Genomic DNA, 20,491 nt, shown 5'->3' with positions numbered 1-20,491 from the left:
GAAATGATGCGGGAAGACGGAATTATTACTGTCGCTGGTGCCAATGTCTATGACGGGGTGTTCAATGGGGAAGAAGATGTGGATATGTGATAAGGAACTGATTTCTAAAAAAATCCGGGGCTTGTCTTAGAAAAGAATTTTCAGGATGTATTAATGATATATTTTTCATTGCGTTGAGAATTTTTCACAATGAAAATGTGCTATAATAATTAGCAGCCACTAAACACGATCATCAACAGTAAAATCTCCTTCATTCATTATTTTTAGCCTTCACTGTTATCTTCATGTTTATGACACAGCATCTTTCATTCTTTTAATTAAAATGGAAGTTTTAACTGAAGAAGATAATCTTTTTAATCATCAAACTAAAGAGCAATTTTGGCAGAATGTGATTGTGATGAATAAACGAGCGATAATATTAATCTACGTATTTAAAGGTCGAAGCACGCAACTTTTTTATTGAGATAACGTATTAACTATCTGTTTTTACTTTTATTGACCAAAAGTTTCCACCGCGACTAATTGAGTTAAAACTACTTGTTTTTCCGAGGTTTGCTTCTAAGAACTTCTTAGTAATTTTAGGATTGGAAGTTTTGTAGAACTAGTTCAAAGCCGGAATAGAAATGATTACGTACTCGGTTAAGTCTGTAATTGAATCTGAGTATCATAAGAACTTAACTTTTGTGTGAATTTGGTCATCTGTTTTCCTAAAAAATGAGTGGTTTTCACAAAACAAAAACGCTTTTCCATCTGTTATAATGAGTGCCAGAACATCATTAATAAATGGCATGCATACATGCACAGAGCTGAAAAACTGGAAAATGCTTTTACAACTGAAACCTTTACATTTCGATCCTTTTATCTTTTAATACGAAACCAACAAAAGGAAGTGATCAATTTTCTCCTTCGTATACAAGAAGTATGCATTTCCGTACCATAAAGCGATACGTTCTAGCATTTTTCACAGAAAGCATGAATGTTCGACTTTTTTCCGTCCACACAATTGGAGAAATTCTGATCCTGCTTTATTTAGAAAAGCAGACAGAATTCCGGTTGACGCAAAAGAGTGCAAGTCGATGCTGATGGATTACCGAGTTGTCAGTGATATATGTAGCTTATATCTACTGTATTCTTTATTTATGGTCTTCAGACTATTGAATATCGAGTACACGGCTCAATCTGTCAAATTGTTGCGCTGACGTTTTATACGCAATGGTTAGGAAAATAAAAAGTGTAGATTGCTTTCTTATAGCCCTGTCCCATTACTTCCTGATATCACCATCACCATAAATACGTTCACTGCTTGGGGATGAAAGCGGGCAATAATCGTTAAACTCTGAGTGTCAGAAGACGATCAATCAAAACATTTCCGCTGCAAATTGAGGACAAGTTTTGGTCACTTAGATTAGACGTTGCAGTGTTAATGGCGTCATTTGGGAATTGAAGTTTACATTTTTTTACTTCACAGTCTAAATATTTTCCTTAAAGATGTACTTCTACATTGTAAAATCAATAACTAATTTAATAACAACCAGTCTGAGTGAGTTTTTTTCACCTTTCGCGATCGATGCTACATTAATAAATTAAGTTGATGTCGCAGATATTTTACCGAAAGCCATGAAGACGTATATATGACAAGCAGTTCGGAGTTTCCAGTAAATTGCATCCGTAAATTTTCAAGTTGTACTCAAGATCAGATCAATTCCATCGAAAAACACAAAAAAAAACAAAAATTGAACAGGAGGTCAAGAAGTTCTGACAAATTGAGAACCTCACATTTATCTGCAATCTTCAAACGACTGGGATATTTATTACACGTTGTGCTTATTACAGAGGCGGCTTTTAAGAATGAATTATTAATGATTCTAAAGGTACCGAAGAGAAGGGACAATATTTATTAATGGGAGTTGAAATTACCACAGCCGCTCAATTTGTCACAGTGCAACTCTGCGGCCTCAATAAGAAATCTCATCCAAGACGAAATCGATAAATTTTACACAGGCTAAGCACAAAAAATGACACTTTTCCGTGAGTTAAACCGCATGAACGGATATCAGTGTCATTTTGGAGTCTGTGAAACCGTACATCACATAAATGTGGACAGATTACTCCAACATGGAAATCAGCCAGAAACGAATCTCTGCTTTCAGATGCATGAAAATTTGGCGCCGTAGAGACAGGCCTTTAAGAATTCTCGAGAAGATTGATGTTATATCCGGAAATAATCCCTCCTTGACTGTATCGTGATTGTTTTTTCATAATCCGAACAAAAAATTTGATTGGGTGTCACGCGACGGAAAATCTTTTTCACGATTTTATATCTACATCGCATTTACATGAAGTGTCCAAATTCGATATTTACAGCATGTCAAGAAATTTGGGTCGGGAAATTGTTAATTACGTCTTTGTAGATTGGGTTAATATCGTTGTCTTTATAGTCTACAATCAATAATGAATTAGAAGTCTGGAGATCAGTTAAAAGCTAACTTACACCTAATAATTGAGTTTGGTTGCTGACAAAAGCTTTTACTTTTGCAAGTTCTCGACAAACGAGAAGAAATAATTGCCTTGTGCGTTTAATCTCACGTTCTAAAATTTTCACCGAAGAATTCCATTAGGCAATTTTTAAAAAGTAGTGTTCAGTAACTGGATTTCATAGAGTTAATAGATCGTCTCTCATGTATAATACTCTCGTCAGAAGATGACTTCGGATCAATACGCCGCTTGACAGAGTCGGATTGATTTTCTCCTCTTGATTAATTTTCGGTGTGTTGGTTAATCGAGGGGTTAATGATGGAAGTGAGAAAGCGATCAACGGATTGTTACCAAATTTGGTGGATGCGCCGGGTTTTTACCACTTCAATTGTTTAAATAACTAAACGGACGTCTTTAATTTCAGTTTTTTGTTAGAAGAAACACACCTTTATTGATTCTTCGCAACGTCAGCGGTGATGGAAGCTAAATCGCTCTTGCATGCCATTGTAATCGCAGTTACGTCTTTGTATACTCGAATTAACAAAAATTCGTACAATATCCACTGAGCTGTGTAAATCAGACAAATAGAATCGAATAGAATTACAAATTTACGTCCAAATCTTTGTGAAGGCCTGTCGAGTTTGAAGCTCAGAAGCGATGAAAAAACGTTCCAACTAATAAAAAATCGCTAAAATGAAACTTTAATAATGAGTTTGCATCGGTTTTTGTTAAAATCAAGTTATTCAAAATCTGTTGTCACGCTTTCTATCAACTGAGTGGGCTTCTTGTTTTTGTAAACAGGAAGCTCGTCAGTGGACTAGAATTAGATTTAGAAGAATCTAACGGAAATAATTGACATGGACCAAGCAATTTCCAGGAAAATAACAAGCGTTACAGCCGAAACAATCAAGAATGTAATGGAGTAAAAAGCTGTTGCAACGTCACTTACTGAACTTTATATTAAGATTAATGATACTCCGAAAAGGAAGTGAATCTTTCCATTTGGAAAAATCGCATCGCTGATCTTGCTCATTTCTATTTTATCCGTCTTCTGAGGTTTTTATTTTTTCCGTGTATTAGTTTTATTGGGAAACTTCTTAACAGTAATAACGAGCCCAATTATTGAAATTTTGCTAGTGAAATTCGGCGATAATTAAATTTGTTTGAAGTTTCGTGTCACTGACAGTTTATTGAATATTGCCTCTCATGACTGGTAGGTAATCTGACTAGTTCCACTCTTTAGCGCACGATAAACGATAGTAAAACTAACTTTGTTCATTTAATTAATAACAATTTGGTTTTTGTATTCATTATGTACTTCCAAGCTTTAATTAATCACTGCCGCATTCAGGAGAGCTTCGCAGAAACTTCAGAAAGCTCACTTGTGTTTCTTTACATTGTGACGATTCTACGAGATACCGGAAAAGGGATTCAGGAAAATACTTTAATAATTTAATTGAAGAACTTTTCCCAAATTTGTAAAGTCATTAATCTTCAATCATTAAAACCAAATCGATTTTACTCCCGCCTCTAAATTATTATTCGTGGTGATTTCAGCATGTCAAGGCCCCGCATCAAAGAAGTTCGTCTTCATGGAGGTCCAAGTTTGGGGGAACTCCTGACGGCACGTCCCTCGGGCCTCACCGAGCCCGAGTGCTGGGCTATCTTGTGTCAAGCTGTTCAAGCTCTGCAAGATTTATTCTTATCTGGTAAGCCCAGTTCTCTTTTATTTCACTTCGATATAACGAGAGTACCTCGTTCGATAAATATGTGCTCAACTATTTTCACAAAAATTTGATTTAAACGGATGACTGTATTATTTCTGGTTGGAATTAATCCTCGTCATATGAATGTATCTGCATCCCATTGACAGGTGCCACTGATTTAAATAAATGGATGCGAATATGTAAATCCGGACTCTTCAATTCATACTCAGTAATGTGACGAACGTGTCAACGTAAATTAAAACAACGCGTAAAACCAGGAATTTCATAATCGTAAAAGTGAGTTTACATCAAGGATGTTACAGTAAATTTATAATGCATTGCCTGTGCTTTTTCAAATTTCAAATTAACCCGAATAAGTTGTGTTATCAAAACTATGTATAACCACAAATATTCCTACGTACATGCAGGTAAACTAATTCTAATAATTCGGTGTTCCAAATTAAGATGTCCATTACGATATTTTGGCTTCCAGATCGCGCCGACCACGTATCTTGCGTGTGTATTTTTCTTCCTTTCCTTTCAATCTCAGGATTTTTCTTCGATGTATTTACTTACCGAGGATTCCAGTTGCGTAGAGGAAATCTGTTATTAGACTTCTCTTGTAATCTTAGCATGAGGAATTGTATGCTGACTTCCCTTCGTATCCGTAGTCCCACATAGAAATCTTCGCACTTCGAAGTGTTCATTTGCTATTCACAGTCTGATGAATGGCAGGGCTGTTGAAATTTATCCTCATCGTATCCAGGAAAATAGCCTTCAGCTACAAATAACACCAGAAAACAATTTGTAGCGACCTTCGCCAAGAATGTTGTGTTTATCGCAGACGACGACAACCGAGCGAAGAAGTTGATGGATCACTTGAAAATCTTTCGCTAACGATTATTCGGCGTTAATTGAGTGTTATTCAACGTTACTTTGGAAGTTTTCGCATTTTACGACGTTCGTGTAGTGTTTTTGTCATAAAGTAGCGTTTTATTTCCCAAAAGCATTGTTAGGAGTCGTCGAAAAGCTTGCAACAGAAATGGGAGATTACAGTGTTTTATAACAAATGTTACGGAGTATTCGAAACGGCGAAATTTTGCCTGACAAGTTCCCGAATATCTCAGGAATTTAATTTTCGTTTATCGGAACAGCAGGAATTTCTATAACGAAGTCTGAAGAGAAAATGGCACCCTGCGTTGATATTTTTTGTGGTCAAACTTCTATAACGAGTTTCTTATGTTTAAAAATTGAGATCGTCTTATGGAAATGACGCCACAAAACCCAGATGACGTCTTGTTAAATATACGCAATATATTTCCAGCTTCCGGCTGTGAATTCTAAAGAAAAATTCAACGTATGTTTTGTAGATGATCATTAGTTATTTTTGACGGGGAGATTTTCGAGTGTAATCGTCGACACGTTTGAAGTCGTATTTTTATTCCGTCATCGCCACTTTCGGGTTCGCATAATTTTGTCCTTTTTTTGCGTCGGAGCTGAAAGATAAAGAGGTGCTAAAGCGCATCGCTAAGTGGTTTCATTTGTTGCACGTTATCAAGAACATGACGAGGAGATTTTTATTATACATCGCCAGAGAGCCCTTACTTATTCGAATTTGTGTTATCTAGAAAATCTGCGCCAGATGTTTATTGAATGGTTAAGATGAATGGCGTCGCGACGTAACAAAAGAGAATTGTGAGTGTAGGAGGTTTAAAATAATATTTTGAAGTGCAACGACGTGATTATAAAAACGGCACGTCTCTTAATTGAGTCTGGTTTAAGACAAAAAAACTCGTTTACATGGGAGCTATTAGCTTAACAATTAGCTGTCTTTGATAAAATACCAGGATTACAACTTGCTTTTTGTCGCCGCTGTAAAATTCACTCGGACTAAACCTTGCGTAGTTTTCCGGTCTGTTTTTCCTCCCCTAAATTTGAGTGGTAATCCGTATTCTGGCATCAAACACGGCTTTCAATTGATGCCAGTTTAATCCCACTTGACCGTCCCATCAATCTCGCTAAGATGACACCCAACCATTTCCGGTAATGACATCCAGTTGTCTTCCATGGAAGAAGGATATCCTGATAACTGTCCGTGTTTCTTTCAAGCTATTCTGACTGTTTGTTACAAAGTAAACGTGGCTGCTTAAGTTTCAGCTTCATTGCGAATAAATGACGAAATGAACGCGCATCCTTGTCAATTTTTTCTACCTGAACTGCGATTAATCATGATTTCATGAATTTCAACGAGAATGTGAGGTGGTTATAAATATTTATTTTTCTTTGAAGGGAAGTTGGAGGAGGCGCGATAAGTGGTAAATAAAGATAATGAAGTTCTGGTGCATCTAATGTTTTTCTGATACGTTGTTGCGCTTGTTTATAAAATTTAACTACCTGCGGAAATTCTGAGTTATTTTTAGACTTGCGCGTAACGAAAGGGCGAAATCTGCCAGAATTTCCTTGCGTTTTTTGCTCCGAAGTGGTAGACATTCCGTATAATTTATTGCAAACATTCCTATTAAAAATAATTGACATTTTTTTGTTCTCTCCGTCTTTTGATATTGGTCTTGGAAAAGGGCAGATCCATATTTCAAATTGTTGTCAGAGACCGCCTCCGTAATCGATACAGGATAATGGATCCATTATACTTTAATGAAGGACAACGCGTATCCTTGGCTTTAATTAACTTGATGTGTCAGGCTTTACACGCGAATAATGCCATTACATCGATACGTTTGATATATTCACCTCGTCAGAAATATTGTAAATTAAATCTGGAGCGTGAAACAGAAACACAAGAATTAAAAGCTTTGTAAAGCTTTACTGCTCGTAAAATTTTGGCTTTCCCGGATCATTCTACACTTGCCACCTTCTCCTAATCACATTCGGGAGTATTTTAAACACAGCTTGCATTCAATCCTCTTAAGATTCTTCCACATTTGCGCCTTTAATCAATAATTCCTATTCTTTTAGCGAACGCTTAAAACACTAATGTTAATTACAACACATTAGAATCTACTTCTGGCAGCCGTTGCAAATGAAATGGGGGGAAAACAGCAAAGCTAATGAGATTTACGCTTGGTGAAACTGAAAACTGGCATTTTAATAACGCTCAAGCGTTTTTCACTGCTTTTTAATAAAAATAAAGGATGGGCGAAATCTGGTGCGGATGTAGAAAGAAAGCTTGAAAAGTTGCGACGATTTTATTTACTGCAAGATTACCACTTTTTGTGATTGAGTCAAGGATAAGGATTTCTTGTATTGATTGAAGCTTGTTCGGGCAAAAAAGAACACACTAAATTGTCAAAATTACATGTTAGTTCTCTAAAGTGCTATTAGTGAGCATTAGCTTTAGCTATTAATTTCCTCTAATTATACTAATGTAGCACTTCAGGAATATGTGTACAGATAAGTTATCAGGAAAAAGCAATTATCATAATTATGCCGGGCTGAATAGACGTTTCCGGTTTAATTAAAATAGAATATAAAATGGCAAAATATTAAAATTTTTAGGATTCTGCTTTGTTTTGTAAGGCGCCAAATATCCCTCTTTGTTGTTTGGTGTTTTTTGCATGCGCCAAATGGCTTGGTCCAGAAATAAAAAGTTATTTGGAATATCTAAAAACAACGGATTTTGAAAATTTTTCTTGAACTGCTCTTGAAATAATTTTGGATGATTTCTAAGGTTTTTTGCGTATCCAATTTTTGATGGTCTACAGATATTTGGGTACTTTAGGGGTGCATTAAAAATTAACACTTTTTGAAGAGTTTTAGGCTTTTCGTGGTTGTATTTAATATTAACTACCTTTGATATTGTCAACAATTTTTTTTTCGGTTATTCGATATAATCACATCAATGCCAATCGTTAAAATACCGTGTAAAAGAGCTCAACAACATTTTTGTTTCCAGTCGAGTTGACTGATTATATCGAATGTTCACTGTACTACTAATTAAGCACGCAGTTTAATAGCAATAGTAGTAGATTTGCTGAAACGATTGATATTAGGAGCGAATGGGTTTCTAAGCACAAGCGTTTCAGCGGAATTTATGTTTAGTTCAGCCGTTTATTTTTGTTTTAAACATATTTATTTTGTTCAGGTTTTTACCCCAAACCCTAATAAAGATCATCCCGTAAAGCAAAAAGAGTGTTGAAAATTTTCGAACTAAACGTGCGAGTACGTTTCCGTATCTTGACCCTCGAGCTTTTAACCACTCAGTGATTTGTTTTAATAAACTTCTTTCTGGACTCGGACAGCCGAATAAATTTAAAAATATAACGTTAAAAGCGCATCGTTTTTCACTGTTACTAATTGTCCTCAAGAGTTCATTTGGGGAAAATTCCCTCTTCACTGCACTTCTAGGTCTTGCACGGCCCATTACCACTCGAACTTGCACCCGCAAATTGCATGCGCATCTGAATCTCATGCAACTTGACGCAACCAATAGCACTGTCCTATTCTACTCGTTTCGACCACCAAATGTAAATTACTTTAATCAAATTGTCAAAGGAGTTGAGATTAAAATCGCCCTCATTTTGGATTCAAAAATGCCATATGATCCAACGGAGAATCTGCTATTACCACCCTTGTTTAACCAATCGTCCAATTCTCCCGTACTTTCGTAATTTTAGAGCTTCATTTCATGACTGGGGTACTGTCTGAATGATGAAAACTGTTTCGTGTAAGAGGGGAGTTTAATTATTTTTGTCGGAGCCTCAGCCACTGGGAATAGCTTGAAAGTGCGCGAATGATTCAGAATTTTAGTTTTTACGGCTTGTAACTTTAAGGAGAGCTTTGCGTTCTCTATAGTTCCGGAAAATTTACTCGACGCAGATTGTTATGCGAAATTATAAAGGGCTGTTGCGGATGCGTGGCTTTCTAAATGCGAACGGGTAAATTGTATTACGCTATCGGGGAGACCTTGCATTATGGAATATAAATGGAAATTTTAGAGGTTAATTTTAAGAGTCTAGAAAGCTTAGTGAGCCTCGAAGAAAATTCACACCAAATCAAGTAGAAGGTTAAGTTTCACAGGTTTTTTAAATGTCAAATGTCGGGAGGCCACTTCAAGGCAGTTCTGTGATTAATTAGCTTATCGTAATAATTGTAACTGAGCAATTCTATGGGACCGTCTACCCAATAGTAATTTATTTCAGATGGCAATTCAAGCTATTGGGACACGGGATAGCAAAGCGAAAGAAAAATGATTTATGGATGTGTGTTGCAGAATAATTCTATGTTTTTTTTGAATGAAAGTTTTTGGGGGGGACGACGAAATGACGATCTTACAGGAGATAAATCAGCATATCAAAAGTCTGGAGAAATTTTCCTAAGTTTATCAAAATTTACTCATTAGTTGGAAATCTACTCAAATGTCTTTAAAAAGAAAGTACAGCAACTCTTGAAATTATTTGCTTTAGTGTATACTTTATGAGTAGTCGTCACTTGCATGACGTTTTTTGGGGGTGATATGGAAAAACGGTGTTACCTGCGACGCACGGGCAGTGGCGATTGCGCCTCTTATTAATTGAGTGCCAATAAAATCTTTGTTTCGAATTTGGCGTGGTGATTAAAATATAAGTAATCAATCACATGATCAGCGAATCCATATTACGCCTATTAATAGTGAAATGTTTAATTGAAACTACCCCGCTTTGGCGTTTAATTGTTGACCAGTCTAATTAATATTAATAGCTTGTTTCAAAAACTAAACTTTGTTCGAAATTTAATCGAAATTTGCAACGTTGTTCCTCGTGTTTGTGACAATTCGACTAAAATAAATCAAGAGAAATTTCGCTATGCACCACCGACAACAGCAACACGAACTTCTAATTGCAGAAGCGGAGCATCAGTTTAAACTGTTCAATTAGGGAGATTTGTAACAGGAAATTCGATTTGGAATGTAGAAATTGGATAAACGCCAACTTGAACTGTTGCTTTGTCAACGACTTGGTGATGGTGAAAAATAAGAGCAAGGTAGCGTGGCCGAGCGGTCTAAGGCGCTGGTTTAAGGCACCAGTCTCTTCGGAGGCGTGGGTTCGAATCCCACCGCTGCCAGGTTTTTTGTTACACAAATTCGGAATTTGGAATTCAGGGGTTGAATTTTGTTTAGGGATATAAATAAAATCTTATCTAAAGGCGTTAACGCTTCTCTCTAATATGTTGAAGCTAAAATAGTTAAATATCGTTATAAAAGAGATTTTTTTTATTATCTTAATTGCCATTTAATAAAAAAAATGTTGCTGTGGGTAATAGAGATCAATAAAGTAATATAATTAGGCGAGATGTTCCGTTTGTTATCAGTTTACATTGTAGATAGTCAAGTTTCCGTGGTGTAGTGGTTATCACATCCGCCTAACACGCGGAAGGTCCCCGGTTCGATCCCGGGCGGAAACACTCTTTTTATTTTTGAGATTTTTTTTTATTTATATAACGAAAATGAACTCTCTCCTCGCGGCCGGACCTCTCAAGACACGCTTTTTCGGCAAATTTTGCTTGCCACAAATTTATTCTCGATATGTAGTAACCCAGCTTTATTTAAACCATAATTATCGGATTAAAGACATTATTAATTTTTGTATAAGCTGGCATTAAGATCTTTTAAGTTACTTTTGTTCAGCTAATGTTGGTGGAAATTCTAAAGATACTAGTTTGTAGTCAAATAAACAGCCAAAATCTGACCAATCTTCGATCTTTCATCTACGCTTTGAGCACCCTAGCAATTTTGGGGTAAAGCACCACTTATCCAGACTTTTTCTAAATGCGTTTCATTCTTTCTATTCTTTAAATGTTTCAGATTTGTCAATAATATACATATTTTTTACAGACCGTTTTGCTACATTATTTTTTATTATGAGTCATGAAAAATATTGATGTTAAAATTGCAGAATATTTAGAAATTAAACATCCAACAGTGTGGAAACTTAAAATGCTCTCTTATAGGTAGGTAAGTATAATTTGTTACAATGCAGCTGGTACACTTGAAAATCGCAATGGAATTGCTAAAATAAGGGGCGTTGCCGAAAGCTTTTGAATTAAAGCAAGAAAAAGAACTGGAAGTTTGAGTATGCATTGTTCCACGGCTGGAAATATTGTGACAAAAGAAGTGAAAAGGTTTTGTTCAAAGAATTAGTGCAGAATTAGCTTTTATGCTGAAATCTTTTTAGATGCCGTTACCGCCGATAACATTCATAAATCTTATCCTCTGGCTTAATTAGTATAATCCCAAATGTCTTTAAACAGATAAATCAATTAATATTGAAATTAATCCTGTTTGTTCGAGTTTCGTGTTGTGTAAACACTCGAGTAATTTCAACAAAATGGAGTGATCATCTCAATTTGAGCCATACACCACCATTTATTATGTTTTGACATGAGATCCTGCTTTATTGATGAGGCAAAGCCACCAAATCAGAAGTTAAGACGATTTATTGTCTGCCACTCCACCTGTTATATTAAGGCATCAGTCAACAAGAGAATGTAATCAGGAAATATTCTTTAGTAAAGAGAAAACAGGCTTCGAAAAGGATTTTAAAAGTTGCTAAGGAGTCTCTTACAAAGAGCGGGAAACCTTTCACAGTTGTTTTATTTTTCAAAGGATCACTGAAAATTCTCCTCTAATGTCAAAGAAATTTGTTTCATTTATGTCCGTTCCAGAAGTTATCCTTGGAAATCCGCTAGATTACGGTTTCTATTCATTCATTTTGGCGCTTGGGTAAGTCCTTTCTTTAGCAGTCAATTTATCTCCTTACCGTTGCAGTTAAGTTAAAATTTATTGTTCCATTTCGCAAAAGAATGGAAATAAATAGCAGGGCAAAGCGTGATTTGTTTACGCTTGTCAGCAGAACTTCGATATCAACCCAAGTTTATATCAAATGGCTGGAATTGAAAAGTGACAATATTAAATGAAGGCGAATAATGTAAATAAATGTATACGGTGTTCTCGTTTTTATTATGAATCATACCTACGTTTATAAGTTTTTTAAATATAATGAAGTCGATACAAAAAACAGTACGGAAAGTAAAAAAGTTGAATAAAAATGTCAAACTCAACAAAACATTTTATGCTAGGCAATTTTTTTTTGGACATAAAAATAGGGTATATACAAGGCCATGAAATTTTTTTTGGTTATTTGTTAAACTCAGCTTTTGAATAAAATCCAATGTTTGGAATGACTTAAATTTTCATTCATTGTAAATAATTTATATGTTGATTAATACATACTAAATACATATAATAATAATTTACAACTGCAATTGTAATTTTGTCTACATTATTTGCAGAGCTAATAAAAAGTCAACGGACCATGTTGGAAATTATTATAGCATAGTTGATTTTAATACAAAATAAAACAAATTTATACTCGTATTGAGGATAAAGAACTTTTCATTAATTAATGCACAAAACTTTATTTTAACCGCAGTTCATTAGCAAATTGGAGATTATAGAAAACTTTATAAAACAACCCACAAGCGCTGTATGTTTTTTCTAACATTTCTGCAGTGCATCTAAAGTAAAAGGTACAAGAACGTTTTTAGACCATATTTATTTTTGCATCTTTTGGAGTTTTTATCAATTTTACATTATAATGGAATTCATAGCTCTTTTGAACAGTTCTCAAAAATCAAAACACTTCTTAACTGTTACAAAACATCACGCACCTACTAAATTCTTTTATTTGCAGATCCTAATTAGATCATCATGCAGACAAGTGCACTCTACAAATAAAATTTTCGTGATGTTCACTATGTTCGATAAATGCTTTTGTAGCTCTTAGTCCATCGCTGGCATCCGTGACGCAAACTGCGTTTAGACAAGCTCTTTTGTTTGTTGCAGATGGCGCTTCAGGTGCTTCGTGCATTCCTCTGGTAACACCGTCTACCCTCATGCTTTCATCCCGAGGAAGGGTGAAACTATGTCAGACCAGTACAGTATTTGGATGTGGTCCCCCAGCGCACCTGACGGGTTATTTAGCTCCTGAATACAGGCCTAACAAACAATGCACAGACACGGAGACAGAAAAGGTAACAGTTTAATTTACGAGAGCACATTCGACAAAAAGTAATTGATGCTGAAACAAAAAACACTCTTGAGGTTCCACCGAGATTTGAACTCGGATCGCTGGATTCAAAGTCCAGAGTGCTAACCGTTACACCATGGAACCTTATAATTGGAGTATTATCTCTAGCGAATTTTGTTTAGGAGGGTGACTTCAGAGGGAAAATATCCCTTTTTCGAGAGAAATGAAACGAATGTGCTGCGTGGGCTTGTTTGTTGAGGAGAAGAAGCTCGAGGGTATTAATTATATCACTGACAGTGAATTACCTGTGCCGATTAAAATTTCAGACATTTTATGAGTGATCGTTTTCCACAGATCCTTTTAAAGGACGAATGTATTCATTGTAAGAAAAGGTGTGTTTATTGAATTGAATTTTTCTGCTCATTTTATTTAAATATTGATGTTGTTTTTTGCGCTTTAATTTTGTTGGCACGGACGCGAGTATTTCATCAAACTCGCAATACGTCATTACGTTAAAGGCAAAAATATGCAATAAGTCCACAAAATTAATTTGTGATCAAAGGAAGCAGTAAAAGTATGAAGGCATGTCTGTTTCAGCACTGGCAGGTAAATGTCGAAACTACCACTAACACGTTTATTCGGGATTTCATGGCGTTTTCAAATCACAAAATCTTCAGTCTTATTGTTAGTTTTAGAGTTTATTTACCGGGTGGCCCACTTAAGTTGTTTCAGTCAAATATGTTTGTTATTTGTCAATTAATTTTAATTAAATTTAAAACCCAGATAACTGAAGAAGTGAAGATTGGTTTGGCAAAATCTTCAATCTTAGTTTTACAATAATCACTAGTTCTGGTAATCACCAAATAACAGTTTTTAACTGACTTTTAATAATTGCAATTGTTGTAATAAGTTGTAAGTTGTCTAGAATACTAAAAACCGACTTTTCAAGTTGTTGAATGTTGAAAAATTAGAAAGAAATTATTGATGCATATTCGCGCATTTCCAGCAAGATGAATAGGATCAAATAGATCAAAATTGTACTTTTTTGTACTTTGATCGGCTTATCTGAAGATAAAAAGTCCTGTGTCGGTATTCTGTTTTTATAGATTATGTTATGTATAATTGCATTTTTACTGCAAATTGATAATTGTTTACTGAAAATGTTGATATTGTAGATCTGCGTACTTCATTTATTAGTATGTGATGCTGATTTCTGAACTATAAAACTGATTTTAATTTCATGTGCATTAATTTTGAATAATGTTTTGTTTAACGATAATTATCATCAAATCAATAATTATTGTAGTAAAGGTAATAACGATGTTGAAAGGCCGTGGATTAGTTTCATTATTGCAAAATTAGAGCAATCACAAATTCTAAACACGATTTTTGTGGGCACTTGTAATTCCAAACCCATTGAATGGAGGGTTACAATTTTAATTAATCAATAAATTCTATCCAATTTGGATAATTGGTTTGACAATAAATTGTATCCAATTTGAATAATGGTGTTCATAATAAATCTGTATAATTATAAAATAATTAATTAATATAATATAATACTTTGAAGAGGAATATTTGGTGTATCGTTGTTAATTTCAAGAGAAATGATTTTATTTCATTTCAATGGATATTTTCGAATTGTTTACCGCAGGGAGCTAAGTTGGATAAGCGCCTTAAATTCGAAAGTTATTAAAATTAGGTACTCATTAAATTGTTTGCTTCTTTATAATGGTTAACGAAGAAGTTTCCCAAACTTCTCGTCCGTCTTATTTATTTATCTCTCGAACCGAAACTGTCAATTTTAATTCGCACAGAGCAAGAAAATTAATTTTCCTTATTGTGTGTCATAATTGCCATTATTCAAACGGAAGTCTAACTTTGAGTTACAGTAGCACGGAAATGCAATTACTCCACTATTCTCCGCAATTTTTCGAGCCAGTTGTTTCCCAAGTCGAACGTAAACCCTAGATTTGGGATTATTAATAATCGTTCGATCATAAAATTCAATCTAGTTTTTGTGCTCAAAGCAATTGATCAAGATTAATTGATTTCATAAAAGCGCCGTGTTTGATGGGTGTAAAGCTTCAATAAAAACGAAGTTATTGTTGTATTCTCAAGTTGTCTAGTCGAGGTAAATACGAAGCAGACGTCTGGATAAAGAAGATAAACGTTAACTTGTTAGCGGAGTCATTTATTTCGGTTCTTTTGGGGTGACTTCAAGATTTGAAACTATGAAGAACATGTTACCGTAACAAATAGTTTCCAACTTCAGACTTTCTGTTTGAAATTTCAATTGAATGAGAGGTTAACATTTTTGGGATAGGCTTTCCATTGCGGATGAGTACAGCGAATGTTCTTTGTACTACAGCACAAAGGATAATAAAATAATTAAGTCGTGTACTAAAGAGTATTCAACTAAACTTTTGAAGGTTCACATTTCATTTACATTTTTGAATGCCAGATTTCAGCAAAACCCCAAAAGTAATTATACTAACAAAAATAGTGGAAATCGCAACGAAAATTTTAATATTTTAAAACGAAGGACGTCTACATATCTACACAAATATTATACAAGGACTATATTTTCTTTCAAAAAGTAGGTTCCACCGAGATTTGAACTCGCATCGCTGGATTCAAAGTCCAGAGTGCTAACCATTACACCATGGAACCTCAGTAATGATGACACTAATGATATTGAAGCTCATTAATCGAAAAAAAGTAAAAGTAATCAGTCGTGGAGTCTAATGCTTCTCGTTACAAAAAATGAAAGGTTGAAAGGAGCTGTCGGTGATGTCGGTTCTGTTCTCGCCGAACATTTTAATTGTAATGTTGTGTTTTTTTTATTTGATACCAAACTTGTTCTTTATGGCTGCGCGTTCCTTATTATCAGTCAAAGATTGATAGTAAAATAAATTAGATTCTACAATTACCGTGTGGTAGTAAAAGAAAAGCGATTACCCGACTTTGCTACGTTTTTCAAGTTGGCAGGGTTAGTATCTATCAACTGTCGGAAGACACATTAACAACAGCATCACCGTTCACCTCATACTGTCAGGAGATGACAGGCAGAGTACCAACGTAATTTGTATTCCGAAGCTTCCTCATCGTTTTTATTCATATGTTAGGAGTTAGGACAAAGGACTTTCTTAAGGCTGGAATAATAATGGTAAAATGTCTCCGCATAATATTATCATCATGCAGAAAATGTCTTCCTTAAATCCCGGAATGAAAAGGAGTAAATTCCAATATTTTAAAAAGTGCTCTGAATAAAATAACTGATAGTTACACCTGTGCGAATAAAAATATAGAACAAAGAAATATTTAACTGCTCCTACTTATTATAATTAGCTGAGTTCAAAATACACTATTTTCAAAAATAGGTTCCACCGAGATTTGAACTCGGATCGCTGGATTCAAAGTCCAGAGTGCTAACCATTACACCATGGAACCTTTCATACTATTTTAAAAGTCTCAAGTCGACGTAAAATGCGCATTGCTTTCACAACATATCTGCACAAAAATTACACACGGACTATATTTTTTTCAAAAAATTGGTTCCACCGTGAACTCAGCCACTCACATGGCTGTATTCAAAGTCCAGGGTGTTAATCATGACACTATGGAACCTCTGTAACGATGACACTGATGGTATTAAAGCTCATTAATTGAAAAAAAAGAAGTAACTATTCGAGGAGTATAATGCTTCTCGTTGCAAAAAATGAAAAGTTGAAACGAGCTATCGGTGATTTCGGTTCTATTCTCGCCAAACATTTTAATTGCAATGTTGTGGTTTTTTATTCTTTAAGGCTGCGCGTTTCTTATTATCAGTCAAAGATTGATAATAAAATACATAGAATGTACAATTACCGTGTGGTAGTAAAAGAAACGCGATTACCCGACTTTACTAGGTTTTTCAAGTTGGCATTGTTTGCATCGATCAACTGTTGGAAGACACATAACAACAGCATCACCGTTAACTTCATACTGTCAAAAGATGACAGGCAGAGTACCAACATAATTTGTATTCTGAAGCTTTCTCATCGTTTTTATTCATGTTAGGAGTAAGGACAAAGGACATTTTTAAAGTTGGAATAATAGTGGTAAAATAATTTAAAAATAATTTTATTATCATGCAGAATGAATGAAAAGGAGGAAATTCCAATATTTAATAAAATTGTTCGGACGTGCTCTGTATAAAATAACTAATAGTTACACCTATGCGAATAAAAATATGGAACAAAGAAATATTTAACTGCCCTCATTTATTATAATTAGCTCAGGGCAAAATACACAATTTGCAAAAATAGGTTCCACCGAGATTTGAACTCGGATCGCTGGATTCAAAGTCCAGAGTGCTAACCATTACACCATGGAACCTTTCATACTATTTCAAAAGTCTCAAGGCGTCGTAAAAAGCACATTGCTTTTAAAGAAGATAAGTTATTTAATTATAGTACCTAAAAAATGTTTACATATTATTAATAACTCGAATTGACGTTAATTTGTTGTGATAACAGCAATATTTACAGAGTTAACACTTTTGTAAGGAGATTAAAATTTTCCATTAATGTTAAAAAAAAAGTAAAAAAAAGAGGTCCCACCGAGATTTGAACTCGGATCGCTGGATTCAGAGTCCAGAGTGCTAACCATTACACCATGGGACCTGCGTGGTAGCAGGCAAGCGTATATGCGATGTTCAAGGCCCCGGACTTTTTTAACTTTTCAAATTACATTATTGGTTATTTTAAACAAATTTTTACAACGGTAACTTGATTACATTTTTATTATACTTTTTCATTAGTGGAGATGAGAACAAAGGAAAATGAAACTGTGAATTTGTGACAATTTTTTACTCTCATTTTCGTGTAATTAATTGAATTGAGAGCAACGTTTTTGTGGTATTTAAGCGTTATAAATCTTAATAAATTTAATGTGTAAAGCGCGAAACAAATGAAATTTAATTCTCTGCTTTGGTGTAAGTTGTGGTTAATTAACTTCATTGAAGGAGTTAGAAGGGCTTTCGCCAAAGCTAGAAACAATTCTAATTTATTCCATAACAATTCAATGCATTAGTTAGAGGGTGATAAATCAGATACCTCATTTGCGTTGCAGTAAGTCGTGTTTTTTTATTTATAACGTTGCTCGTATGCATCAACAATACTAAAACTAAAATATTAAAAAAGTAAAAAGCATTCTATAATCTGTTTCTGTCTTGTAGAATGGCAGCATAAAGGAAGGATTTTAAAAATTTATTTTCCTGCTCTCAGCCCACAACACTGAATTTAAAGTTTAAAAAGTATCCGTAAAAAACAAAACTTACCGACTTAACGTACATAAACAGAACAAAAATTGACACTTTTAATGTTGTAGATATTTGAAGAATTTATTTGTACGAAAAACTGGAAATTTATTCCCACCGTTTATTTGTTATTTCTGTTTTTTATTTCTGTGAATGAAATACACCAGAAAATGATAACATTGCACGAAATTGAATTTTTCGCAAACACTGAGAATTTAATTTAAATCGTCACAAACCTGGCGCCTCCACCATTTTGCTACTTGAAAAATTCAGTTTTCTTAATTCTGCAGATATTTAAAAAAAATATGTGACTTTCATGCATAACAATTATAACGAGTTATTAACATGAAATTTAATTATATTACATACATGATGATTACATTGAAACCACTTAGTCACATATCGCTACAAGTTTTTTTGATTGCTTTATTTTTACATAAGTATAAAAAGTTAAAAGTACAAATCTCTTTTTACATAATTGTGTTTACAAAATTGCTTCCTGTTGTCCTGCGATTTTTTTAAAGTAATTTAGATTGCTTTATCCAGTGATTGTCAATTTCCACAATTTATCGTTTTCATTTATCGGACAATACCTTTATTTGTTCATTCCATTTTATGGTTAGCGATCATGTAAAATTACTGTTTACTTTGTTCCGTTCGTTTTTTATTGGCATTGTAGTTTATCGTGTTGACCCTTCATCACAACGTTTTTGTTCTTTTATGTGAAGGCGACTACTATAACCCTAAAATAAAAAGATTATTTCTATAATTGACATCGAAACTACCCTACAAACTCAAGACGAATTTTTTCTCTTTTTTCAGATGTGGATTTATGCGTTAGGGGAAACATTGAAACGAGTTACTTTAACAAGCCATGCGGCCAGTTTACGACTGAGCAGCGAGCTATACCAAGTGTTGATTGATATGACCAAGGTTCAAGTTGCTGCAAGAGCTTCTTTGATGTATCTTCTTGAGGTAAGTAATAGATTCATCCCCAGTTTGGTCGTTGGTATGACAATGCGGAAGCGTTTATAATAATATTTTGAAAAACAACACGGAAGAGTGGTAAGTATACAGCAGGAGCGCGCAGTTTCCGACCCGAAATGAAGAAATAAAAGAAAGATCCACTTTACCGAATGTAATAATTTCTACTTTTTTCGACTTTCACAACGTGTAATGCTAATATAATTTTGAAGGTACAAGAATGACACTTCGTTTGCATGAAATTCATATACAAATCTCCAGCGTCCTAGTAATGAAGATAATTTCGTATTCTCTTTTTATTTGCGTTTTACTCATTCTAATTAAAATAATTTCGTCAACGATTATTTATTTTAGTACATTATCTGCATTATTCATAACTTTCCTAACAAAGTTTAGAGCACTTTGTAGAAACAGGGACGATCTGGGTAACAAACCGCCTCCTAAAAGAGATCAATTCCGCAGCAAAACCGCTACAGCAAACGTCTACATTTGTCCTGAACCCTTTTCAATCAATTTTCCTCGACTTTATTTCTACCCCATTTACTAACGAGTCGTATTTAAAAAAGTTTGTCCGCCGCTTTTCAATTCCAGTTTGGTGCTCGTTAAAATTGTAACTTTTCCAGATAAGCACCCCAAATTCTTTTCATGCATCCGGATAATCAACGAATTGGGAATTAGGCGATAAGATTTATGAGTTAAAATTAAAATCGATAGCAGGTGTTGTTTGAACTTACAAGTGGCTGAACGCGTAATTGTAATTTTAATGAATTAACTAACCGATCGACGGCGAATTTAGTAAATGAACTACAACATATTTCGGATAGGCTGTACTAAACGTAATGGACGTGGATGATTTATCCCACCAATTTAATAACAATACAGTACAGTTTTACATTATGATATTAATTAATTTACCGTGATGGATTCGGGATTTAGTAAAATAAACTTATGGAATATAAGCCATTAATTCGGTCGAGTTTAATCAATTAATTTTTGACGTATTG

At 34.5% G+C, this 20,491-nt stretch overlaps 1 protein-coding gene and 7 non-coding genes across 10 annotated transcripts in view; 3 read left to right on the top strand and 5 right to left on the bottom strand.

Moving 5' to 3' along the window:
• LOC148172735 (FERM and PDZ domain-containing protein 2-like) overlaps nt 1-20,491 on the top strand; it is a 56,612-nt gene that overhangs the window by 26,992 nt on the left and 9,129 nt on the right. For all 3 annotated transcript variants that reach the window (XM_088038577.1, XM_088038578.1, XM_088038579.1), the window contains 3 exons: nt 4,033-4,184; nt 13,018-13,205; nt 19,326-19,478. In XM_088038577.1, coding sequence (XP_087894703.1) covers nt 4,034-4,184; nt 13,018-13,205; nt 19,326-19,478 — 492 coding nt within the window. In that variant the 5' untranslated portion in view covers nt 4,033. The remainder of the gene's footprint in view (nt 1-4,032; nt 4,185-13,017; nt 13,206-19,325; nt 19,479-20,491) is intronic.
• On the top strand, nt 10,157-10,238 carry TRNAL-AAG (transfer RNA leucine (anticodon AAG)). The gene has a single exon. It is a non-coding gene; the product is annotated as a tRNA-Leu (tRNA).
• TRNAV-AAC (transfer RNA valine (anticodon AAC)) lies at nt 10,505-10,577 on the top strand. The gene has a single exon. It is a non-coding gene; the product is annotated as a tRNA-Val (tRNA).
• On the bottom strand, nt 13,274-13,345 carry TRNAQ-UUG (transfer RNA glutamine (anticodon UUG)). Its single transcript has one exon. It is a non-coding gene; the product is annotated as a tRNA-Gln (tRNA).
• On the bottom strand, nt 15,803-15,874 carry TRNAQ-UUG (transfer RNA glutamine (anticodon UUG)). The gene has a single exon. It is a non-coding gene; the product is annotated as a tRNA-Gln (tRNA).
• On the bottom strand, nt 16,583-16,654 carry TRNAQ-UUG (transfer RNA glutamine (anticodon UUG)). The gene has a single exon. It is a non-coding gene; the product is annotated as a tRNA-Gln (tRNA).
• Nucleotides 17,510-17,581, bottom strand: TRNAQ-UUG (transfer RNA glutamine (anticodon UUG)). Its single transcript has one exon. It is a non-coding gene; the product is annotated as a tRNA-Gln (tRNA).
• TRNAQ-CUG (transfer RNA glutamine (anticodon CUG)) lies at nt 17,797-17,868 on the bottom strand. The gene has a single exon. It is a non-coding gene; the product is annotated as a tRNA-Gln (tRNA).

Source organism: Gnatocerus cornutus, chromosome 6 (genome assembly GCF_029298725.1).
Source record: "Gnatocerus cornutus isolate USDA-ARS CGAHR chromosome 6, icGnaCorn1.1, whole genome shotgun sequence".
Lineage (NCBI taxonomy): Eukaryota > Metazoa > Arthropoda > Insecta > Coleoptera > Tenebrionidae > Gnatocerus > Gnatocerus cornutus.
Note: the sequence above shows the minus strand (reverse complement) of the source record. Positions and strands in the feature narration are given on the sequence as shown.